The sequence below is a fragment of the Oryctolagus cuniculus genome, chromosome 6 (assembly GCF_051225735.1).
Source record: "Oryctolagus cuniculus isolate XC-2025 breed Fujian yellow rabbit chromosome 6, ASM5122573v1, whole genome shotgun sequence".
In the NCBI taxonomy this organism is placed as follows: Eukaryota; Metazoa; Chordata; class Mammalia; order Lagomorpha; family Leporidae; genus Oryctolagus; species Oryctolagus cuniculus.
The window spans coordinates 69,273,018-69,283,160 of NC_142872.1; the positions used below are offsets into that span (position 1 = coordinate 69,273,018).

The 10,143-nt window shown below is 59.8% G+C and overlaps 1 protein-coding gene across 1 annotated transcript; it reads right to left on the reverse strand.

The window, feature by feature from the left end:
- Positions 1-2,689: 2,689 nt before the first annotated feature.
- LOC103352420 (USP6 N-terminal-like protein) lies at positions 2,690-9,483 on the reverse strand. The gene is made up of 8 exons (XM_089336186.1): positions 9,238-9,483; positions 8,688-8,795; positions 6,639-6,759; positions 5,956-6,050; positions 5,562-5,627; positions 4,879-4,978; positions 4,369-4,521; positions 2,690-2,760 (listed from the first exon to the last, which is right to left on the reverse strand). The coding sequence occupies exons 1-8, from the start codon at positions 9,274-9,276 to the stop codon at positions 2,690-2,692; spliced, it is 753 nt and encodes a 250-aa protein (XP_089192312.1). The 5' UTR covers positions 9,277-9,483.
- Between the last annotated feature and the right edge of the window lie 660 nt (positions 9,484-10,143).

Consider the following 10,143-nt stretch of genomic DNA (forward strand, 5'->3'; position numbering starts at 1 on the left):
CTCTGTCTTTGTCTGTGACTCTGGTTCGTTCTAGTTTCTCTCTCTTTCTCTCTCTGTCTCTCTGACTCTCCCTGGGGCAGGCCAGCCCTGGGGGACCAAGCCCAGACACTGGCTTCTCTTCCAGTCCAGAGCCCTTCAGGTCATCTTTGGGTGCATCCCACAGACAGGGAAACCTCTGGTTTCTGTTTGAACAATAGGGACTCCAAACTGTCTTCCTTCCCCTCTCGTCCTCTGGCTCAAAGCCCCAGGTGCATTCTGGGGACCCAGGCACCAAGGGGTGACCCTTGCAGGTGACATGGGGCTCTGAACCCAAAGCCTTATGGTTGTGTAGCACCCTCACACGGGCCGGGCCCTTCCCCTCTACAGGCCTCTGGCACGGGCGGGGGGCTGCCAGGGAGGGGAAGACATAGGAAGCGTGCTCTAATGTGGCTCACAGGAGTACCATGTGGTGCTGCCCTTGGCAAATGGGATGTCGCAGTATTTGTGGATGAAATGGCACTCTCAGATGATAACATTTTACAGGGGAAACTGGCTTGCACATGCTACACACTACAACTTTTTGTGGTGCATATCCATGAAAGAGGGAGGGAACAGCTTCAGGTAGGGCTGGGTCCAGGATCCTAGCAGTTTCCCCAGATCCACAGTGGCTTCGTTCTAGGTCCTGTACTATCCAGCTGTGTGACTGCAGCTCCACACGCCAGGCCCCTCTGTCCTTGCCCTCTCTGACCCATGGTGTGGGCTGCTACTGATGCAATGGACCTCTCAAGCGGGCTCTTGCCTGCCCTCACACTGCCTGTGCTGCCGAGTGAGGACCCAGTGTTGTCTGTGTCACAAGCTCCTGGTGATGTGTGTCATGCACTCTGGGTAGCAAGGCTGTGTTAATCCTCAGGGCCTGTGCCCCAGGTGGCCAATATCAATTTTTTTTTTAAGATTTATTTTAGGGGGCCAGCACTGTGGCATAGCAGGTAAAGCTGCTGCCTGCAGTGCCGGCATCCCATAAGGGCACTAGTTCTAGTCCCAGCTGCTCCACTTCTGATCTAGCTCTCTGCTGTGGCCTGGGAAAGCAGTAGAAGATGGTCCAAGTCCCTGAGCTCCTACACCTGTGTGGGAGACCTGGAAGAAGCCCCTGGCTCCTGGCTTCAGCTCTGACCATTGCAGCCATTTGAGGATGAACCAGTGGATGGAGGACTCTCTCTCTCTCTCTCTCTCTCTTTCTCTCTCTCTCTGCCTCTCTCTGCCTCTGCCTCTCTGTAACTCTGACTTTCAAATAAATAAGTAAATATTTTTAAAAAATTTATGTTAGGAGCTGGTGCTTTGGCATAGTAGGTTCAGTTCCGCCTGTGGTGCCAGAATCCCATATGGGTGCCCATATCTGATGTTGCCACAGACCTGGAGATTCAGCGCACAGGAACGTGGCTATAAAACTCATCTAACAGGGTCGACACTGTGGCATAGCAAGTAAAGGGGCTGCCTGCGACAGCAGCAGCCCACATGGACACTGGTTAATGTCCCAGCTGCTTCACTTTCAATCCAGCTCCGTGCTAATGGCCTGGGACATGCAGCAGAGGATGGTCTGAGTGTTTGGGTCCCTGCTACCCACATGGAAGACCCAGATTGAAGCTCCTGGCTCCTGGCTTCAGCATGGCCCAGTGCAGGCCATTGCAGCTATCCGGGAGGTGAACCAGGAGATGGAAAAAACTCTCTCTGTGTGTATATCTCCCTTTCGCTCTGTAACTCTAACTTCCAAAATAAATCTTTCTAAAAAAAAGTCATCTCACTGCGTGTGATCAACTGATGTTACTGAAGGATCCCTCATCTAAGTGGCTCCAGCTCACTGCCCTCCTGGCCTCTGTGAGCACCATTTCCCTTGTGTCCCGTGGCCTCCCTGGTTCCTGACCACTCCTCGTAGGCCACACTGCCCAGCTGTAGTTGGCTGGTTGGTGTGCACGTTACCCAAAGGGCCCCAGAAAGCTGCTTCCCGTTGTCCCCACCTGCACCCATGGGGATGGCCATGGGCACAACTCCCAATGGGAGCTGTCACTGTCTTTGTCCTCTAGTCACTGAGATAAAGCCCAACACCTATCTCTGTTTCTCTGAAATTCATTCTCAGCTCAGGGAAAAAAAAGGCAAATCAGTTCACAGGGTGCCAGCAACTTTATATGAAAAATACAGAAAAGCTTTGGTGTTCTCGGTCCTCACATGACTTGGGCAGAGACATCTGTGCCCTTGGTGATCTCGGTCCTCAAGTGACTTGGGCAGAGGCACCTGTACCCCTGGGGTGGGGGTGGTAGCACTGGACCACAGGGAGGCAGTGTGCAGGGGTTGGGCACACCAACACATCCACCAACCCCACCAACACAGGGCCATGTGGGCTCTCCCTCCCTCCCTGCCCCACACAGCCAGCTGCCCTGTGCAGGAGGAGGCCAGGAAGCCAGCTGGGTTTGTGGGGACCTGGGGCAATGACCTGGCCCTGTCCTGGCTCCTGCAGGCCTCTGCAAGTCACTGTCCCTTAGGGGTGTGGACTGAGGGGCTACAGACCCTGGTGCAAGTCTGCAGTCTGGACATGGGGTGTGCAGTGGGCTGGGGGTATCCGGTCCCATGGGGACCAAGGAAGACCTGGAAGCAAAGCAGGGTGTCTGAAGATTTTGCCTTTTGGGAGCCAGTAGTCTGTAGGTTTCTGAGGGCCTCATTATGAGAGGAAAGGGTCCTGCCAGGCCTTGCACGGTTCCAGGTCAGGACAAGGCAGGCTGGAGCTATACACTGTGAGGTCCCCGAGGCAGTCAGGGGGAAGCCCCCTCAACACTGCACTCCTCGTCCTCCATGGTGGGCTCCAGAGGGGTGAGCACTGTGGGATCCAGCTTTGGAAGGTGCTGAGCTGCAGGGTGTCCCCGGGACCGGCTGTCTCTGCTGCACCTCAGGCTGGGCTGAGCAGGTTTGGGGGAGCCCAGGAGTCCCTGTAGGGGCTTACCCCCTGGGAGCCCACACTCTCCAGTATACAACAGCGACATGGTGGTGAAGAGGCAAGGCCCTTGGGAGAGGTCTCCTGTGTCTCCCAAGTCTGAGGCCCCCAGAAAGAAGCCAGGGTTGCTTTCTGGATGTCCTGCCCCCTGTGTGCGAGGTGCTAACCCCGAGGGCAGCTCCTGCCAGTCAGCTGCAACAGGGCGGCCCACCCTGTCCTTGCGACAGCCCACCCTGAGCCTCTGAGATGTGGGGTGAGGCCTGGGCACTAGGGACATGAGCTCCAGGCCCAGCAGCCTTCTGGGCATCTCCTCTTGTTTTGCTGAAAGGAAAGAAGACGTGCTCAGCTTCTCCCCACAGCCCTGGCACTCACAGGCTGGGCCACCCAGACCTGGAACCCTGGGGCCCTCAAGTTCCTGCCTGGCCACCTGGGCTGATAATGAGGACAACCCCCCCATCCCACCACCAGCACCAGCACCAGGCTGCTGAACCCGGAGGGGAGAGTGTGTGCAGCCTGGCCATGGGAGCTGTCCGGGATGGCCCTAGTGGGATGGGCCAGCTCTAGGCTTCTTGCTTTCTCTCTCATCTCAGGGCAAGAGAGCCATCTGTCCCCAACTCAGAATTACAGTGGCCTTACCTTTCACCGTACACATCTGTCACCTAACTCACTTGTCACTAACCGCTCTGCCCCCAGGGCGGCCCTCTTTGGCTAGCACTGAACCTTCCCTGCACTCAGCTGGATTCTGGGTTCTAATCGGAGCCTGGAGCTCTGCCTCTTCCCTCCAGGCCCATGGATGGGCTGAGGACTCCCGCGACTTCCAGGTGGCCTCTGATGGAGGTGGGGAAGGTGTGGCCAAGGGCTCAGTGGTGTCTCCCAACATACCCTCCCACCCTGCCTGTGTGGCCTGAGCTCCCAGACAGTGGCTGGCACTGCCCATGTGCAGGCTGTTGCACCCGTGCTGTCCTCTGATTGTCCCGTCTGAGGGGAGAGTGTGGCCGACAGCTGCTTGGGCCCTGTCCCAGGTCAGCCCACAGTGGCTCAAAGAGTGCACATGGCTCCTGCTACCACAGACCCTGGGCTATACCTGCCCTGGGCTGTGACACTCAATGGAGGGTATTGTCTTCACCCCAGGGCTCAGGAGAGCCAGGGTCTTCAGAACACACATACAGCCCAGCACTCATGATGGAGTGTGGGGGGGGGGGCAGTGATGAGGAAGCTGCCCCAAGGGGATGTTCTGGAAGCTAGAAGTGCAGCAGCTACACTGAGGCCATCGAGGCCATATTGTCCAAAGCTGCTTAGAGCTGAAGAGGAGGAGGAGGAAGGCCCCTGGCAGGGCTGCTCGTGCCTGGGCAACCCCCAGGGATCCCCTAAGAGGGAGAAAGGGGAGGGGGCCGTGCGCTGGAGCAAACCTGGTGGAGGCAGCAGACCCTTGCACCTCTCTAGTTCTGTCTTGGAGGCCTTGAGCCGCCTCAGCACCGAGTTGTCACGCAGGGCCCAGGCCTGGCGCAGCCCCTCCTGCAGGTACTCAAGCAGGTTGTCCCCAGAGAGCTGCAAGGCTTGTTCTAGGCACAAGGACAGGCCTCAGGCCAGGAGGGGCCCCACCAGGAAGAGAAGCACCCGGAGTCTTGCCTAACCCCTGCCCCTCCTGCTGGGAGCATGTTAGGTGTGCCAGGATCACGCCGCAGGGTCAGCCCTACACAGGAGGTCATGTCCCATGGGAGGCTGGACCAGGAAAGTGCCCACCCACTCCTGCCCAAGATGGGTAGCAGTGGGAGAGGGGGTTCCCAGGAGGGATCAAGTGCCCTGAGCAGCCTCCCACTCTGGGCCCAGCCTGCCCTCTCCTGCCACCATGCCCTTGCTCTCTGGGGTAGAAAAGTGGGGCCCCATCACTGCTCCCAGAGGAGCCCTGCAGGACTTACTCCGGTGGATCTTCAGGGCCGTATAGGACATCGCCGTCAGCATGGGTTCTCCCTCCAGAATGTAGACGTCAAAAAATCGCAGCATCAGCGAGAAGGGGACCTGTGGGGACAGCTGCATGAAGGACCTGGGCCATCCAGGATGAGCAGCGCCCTCTAGAGGTCAGCGTGTGGTGCCTGCAGCAGGCAGGGCCCTAGCACATGGGGAGGCCCCTGTGAGGCTGCATTTGCCAAAGCCCTGCAGCTCAGCATGGGGGTGGATCCCTCTCAGTAAGGACTGAGTATTTTTCTGAGGATCCTCCGGCCACTCAAGGGTCCAAAGCATACCAAAAGAAAGAGTGACAATTCCTGGCTGGCATAAGCACTGCCCTGGGGGCCACAGAGGGTGGGCTGTGCTTTGGGACCAGCCAGGGGGAGGGAGACACACCCCCTACCCCCTACCAGCTGCAAAGTGCAGGCTTCTGCCCTGGGAATGAAGCAGCTGCAGCACAGCTTGAGGCTGGTGTGGAGCCCAGGGTCCTCGTGGGCACGCCCCATCCTCCTTGGCTCTCCCGGGATGGGTCCTGGCCGGGGCTGCCTGCATGCGGTGAGCACAACCCTTCTGGCAGGATGAGACCACCAGAACAGCAGAGCTGGCCCTGTGGCCAGGAGCTTCCCAGGACACAGGGTCTCCTCTGCACCCTTACCCCATCCACGAAGCACTGTTGGAACCACTTCCGGGTATATGCTGCAGTGGACACTCCCTGGTCCTCCTGAGGGAAGAGGTAGAGGGGCTCAGGGCCTGAGGCCTGCAAATCTCCCTGGACCCTCTGTGCAGTTCCCTGGGAAAAGATAGCAGCAGGCCTGGTGTGTCACCTTCACCTGGACCCTACCCTTATACCTGCACCAGGCCGGTGACTGGGTCCCAGTGCCCGTGGCCTCACCAGGGAAGGGAAAGGAAAGAAAACTTGAGCCTTCTGCAGAGCTCCCACCCTGAGGAAGGAGCTGGCCAGGCCTAGCGTCTCAGCCCCTTTAGACAGGCCTGGGCCCCATCCACGCTCCTGTGCGACCCAGGGCCCTCAGGACGGGGGCCCCACTCACCAGGTGCTTCTTTAATTTGGGAAGACGACATTTCAGGATGTTCTCGTGGTGTTGCTGCAGCCGCACCAGCTTGGCACAATTGGCCTTGTAAAATCCTAGGAACACGCAGCCCGCCCACCCCCCACCCCCAACAATCAGAGCCAGGTGACAAGGAGGTGAGGCCATTGAGCACATGGCCTTGGGGGTCCTGAGCACACAGGGGCAGAGGACACTGTGACAGGGTCAGCCTGAGCTGACTGAGCTAGGGCAGAGGAGCAGGAGGAGAAAGTGAGTGCAGACAGCTGGTGGAACCATACAGGGCCAGGTTGCAGATGGATGCTGGGTGATACCAATGGGAATTGGGTGGAACACGGCCGTCCCTTGGGGCCAGGAGTCAGGGCGGGTGAACCAGGAGGACAGAAGCTCCCACCTGGTGTCCTCTGGCTTCAGACTCAGAGCTCGGATGGGCAGGAGAGAGGGAGGAGTCCCTGGGACCAGCAAGGATCTGAGGGCTGTGGGCATAGGACACAGAGGGGAGTGACAGCAAGGCTGCAGGGCCTTTGGCTGATGGAAGGCCATCATTGCAGAGAGAACCCCTTCAGGGCTGGCTCCTATGGGACCCTCCGGAGAGAGATTGTCCTGGACACCGTGAAGCCAGATTGGGTTGGAAAGCAGGTGAGTCCCCGCTGTACCCGGCCACCTACCGTGCATGGCGTGCCTCGGCTTCCTCATCAGCTGTGTCAGGGCCCAGAATGCGTCTTCCTCATCTAAGAACATCAGCAGCACAGCAGCCACCCAGTTCATGCCCTGCCTATACCCCACCTCCTGAAAGAGCCAAAGACACTGTGGAAGACACCACCTGGCACACGGACCTCACCGGGGAGGGCGGATCTCGCAGGGAGGCATCACTTCCTCTCAGAGCTGGGGAGACCCTGGGCCTTAGACCCCAGCCAGTTCCAGCTCAGTTACATTGCACGGCCCCTGTCAACCCCAGCTTGCATCTCTATGACATGGGATCCCACGGGGGGACAGCCTGGGGTTAGGCCTGGCCCCATCACCCTGGCATACTCACGACATCAAACTCAGAGTGTGCCAGCAGGACGTGGAACAGCGCCTGCTGCCTGGGAAGGAGAGGGAGGGGGCGTTGCTGCGCCCTGCTGAGGCTTTAGCTCTGCTTTGGGGACCGACCCTGAACTCAGCACGGAGGCCCCGATACATTCTCTGTCACAGTGCAGTGAGGGCTCAGCTCAGCTGCACGTTTCTGAATTTGGGAGGAAATCTGTTCTCCATGACATGTGCACGCCTCAGGGGTACACATGGATGCACCTGCAGTGTCAGTCCCATGGCTTTTCTTTCATTAGAGCACTGGGAAGTTCAAGTCCAGGGTAGTGAACCAGCATGAATTCTCTCAAGCCCCAGGCCAGAAACTTACAGAGCAGCTCCTTCTCCCAAAATGTCCCTGCTGGGAGAAAGCACTTGCTTCCCTCACCAGCTACGCTGTGTCCAGAACTCTCTGCTTGGAGGAGGGGCAGGGACTGAGAGGCCTTGTCATGAGTTGTGACAAACGCTGACTCAGCACCTGCTCACAGGTGCTCAGCTATAGGCACGGCAAACACTGGGTATCATTCTGTGCTCAGGACCCTGGTCTCCCAAGGGACTCCCCTGTCTCCCCCAGGGCCCTCGCCTCCCCTGCAGGACCTCCTATCCCCTGGGACTCCCTGGGCCCAGAGCCTCACTTCATTCCATAGCGCTGCCGGAACATGACGTGGTTCCGGAACGTTCTCCGGACGTCTGCATCGATCTGGTGGATGTGCTCTGACAAGAGTTTGCCCTGCCCCTTCATTTGCTGTAGGGCAGGCCCCAGGGACAGGGGTCAGCCTCAGGACACACACACACGCCCACTGCCCCAGCAGCCATCACAATGTCCTGCAGCTATGCTGCCTGAAGGGGGCGTCCTGCAGGAAGCTCATTGTCCTGCTGTTCCCCATGGAGGGGGGCGGGGCACTGCTGCCTGCTTGGCCAGGCAGCCCAGGTAACTCCCATGTCCGGCAGCCTGGGGCAGGAGACTAGCAAGGACCACCCACTAAGGGACCTCCTGTCCCCCTCAGGAAAGACTCAGACCAGGCTGCTCTCTGCCAGACTCTTGCTCCTTCTCACTGGGCCGGAGGCTCTGCCCTGATGGGAGGCAGTCACACCAACCCTGCAGGAAGGGCTGGCCGCACTTAGCACATTGGAGGGATCCTGGGGCTGAAAATTTTCCCCCTTGGAATGCTCCTCTCAGGACCTGCTCCCGGGGACAACCCTGCACATCTGGAGACTTGGGGATGCCAGGTGTGGGTGTGTCCAGGCGGGCCTGGGGTAAGTTAAAGGGCCAGGTGAGAGCAGTGGATGAGAGCAGCCAGGGGAGGGCAGTCCAGGGAGGCGTCTCCTGCATGAAACCATCACAGGAAGACAGGAGGCCTCTGTGCTGGGACCCAGCATCACCCAGGGCCAGCCTCTGGCCAAGCTGCACAGAACAGCACAGCAGGGAGAGGGGTGGGGCTGGTGCCCGGGGCCTGGCTGAGTCTGGGAGATGCTGAGGAAGCCCCGAGGGAGGGTCTGGGGAGAGGAAGGCAGGATGGGTCAGGACCCCAGAGGCCCCGAGGGTGGACCTGGCACCCCCATGGCTCCACTGTCCCACATGCCAGACACCAGGGCCCCTGACAAGGCCTGGCCTGTGAGGGCCACCCCGGCTGAGGACAGAAGGGCTGTACCTGGTATTTGCCAGGATTCTCCGCCTTCACTTTGTCCACGTCCAGCAGGAAAGACCACACCTTCCCCCGCATTGGGAGGGGGATGCCCTTGTAGACCTGGCTCTCCATCTATGGCAAAGCAGAGGCTCTGGTGAGCCAGGCCACAGCGCCAGCCCCAGGCAGGGCGGGGAGCAGGGGCGTCAGGACCATGGAAGCCTGGGCCGTGTCCTGTCCTGGGAGAGGCTGGATCTCCTCCCCCTGGGCCTTACCACCCCCCAGGGACACAAGGGACCGGGGCTAAGGGCTGGGGGTTGGGGTTTCAGTGGATCCTCGCTAGGGGGCCAGGAGCGTCCCCACCCTGGGCCTGGGGTGATCTAAGCCCTGACATCGCTTCTCTCTCAGGAGGGGGCCCTGTATGGATGGACAGGAAGCTGGGGGAAGCCTGTGTCTTGGGGATCAAGACAAGGAAGTGACCTTGTGGCCCCAGAGGCCGGCAGGGCCCAGACACAGAGGTAGGGGCCACACAGGCTAACTCTGCAGAACGTGGTCCCAGGTGCCCCCTTCCCCGCACCTTCTTGCTGCTCTGATACTGAGTCCAGTGCTTCATCATCTTCACCCACTTTTCCACTCGTTGAGCCTCCTGATGTCTGTGCTGGAAATGTGGTGAGGGTGGATTGAGCCCAGCTGCTGGCCTCCCTAGGGGGCCCTGCGCGTAGCTCGGGAGCCCTGAGCTGAGGGAACTGGAAGGAGCCAGAAACAGCCCAGAGCCTGAGCCCAGACCTGCTGACAGGTGAGCACCAGCAGCCTCAGGTGGGTCTCAGCCACAAGGGGATTCTGGTGGTCAGTGCACCTGGACCTCTGAGCTGCAGGTCTGACCCAGGCTGGTGGGTTTGGTAGAACAACCCCTCAGGTCCTCCAGGAACTGCTGCCCCTGGCGTGGCCTTGTAGGTCCTACCGACCACTGCCTGAGCCCCCAGGCCACGCAGGTCTGCCTCCCACATGATCTGCTCAGGGAGGTGGGTCTGTCACCTTGGCCTCTAGGGCTCTGTCCTGGGGCAGCATCTTCTCCCTGGAAGGCAAGAGAGGCCGAGCTGTGAGCACCCGAGCCAGGCCGGGTACCGTCCACCTCCTGCATGGGGTGGGGAAAGGGCTGAGCCAGCCCCATTCAGCCCCAAGACTGAGCCCAGGACCCAGCAAAGGGAAGGGCAGTGGCAGCCTTCCTGCTGGGGGACACCCACGGAGGGTGGGGGCCTGGGATCTCAGTGAGGGCAGTCATAGCATGGCTCTCGGTGTCACTGGAGGGCTTGGGGGTCTCTGAAGCATCCGCTCGGAGACAGGGAGCAGCTCCCCCTGCAGGCACTGGGAAAGGTCGCTCTCAGGAGGGAGGGCTGCCCTGGCTGGGCAGGTTGGTTCCCTGCAGCATGGAACGAACAACCAGACACCAAGCAGAGCCAGGGCCTGGCCTGAGTCCTGCTCA

What these genes read in the sequence shown, in the direction of transcription:
- LOC103352420 (XM_089336186.1), bottom strand. Translation starts at nt 9,276, where the DNA reads ATGATGAAGCACTGGACTCAGTATCAGAGCAGCAAGAAG. An exon ending in GCCGAGGCACGCCATGCACG is followed by an intron (nt 6,051 to 6,638) that starts GTAGGTGGCCGG and finishes GCGTGTTCCTAG; the next exon opens with GATTTTACAAGGCCAATTGT. An exon ending in AACAGTGCTTCGTGGATGGG is followed by an intron (nt 4,979 to 5,561) that starts GTAAGGGTGCAG and finishes CTGTCCCCACAG; the next exon opens with GTCCCCTTCTCGCTGATGCT.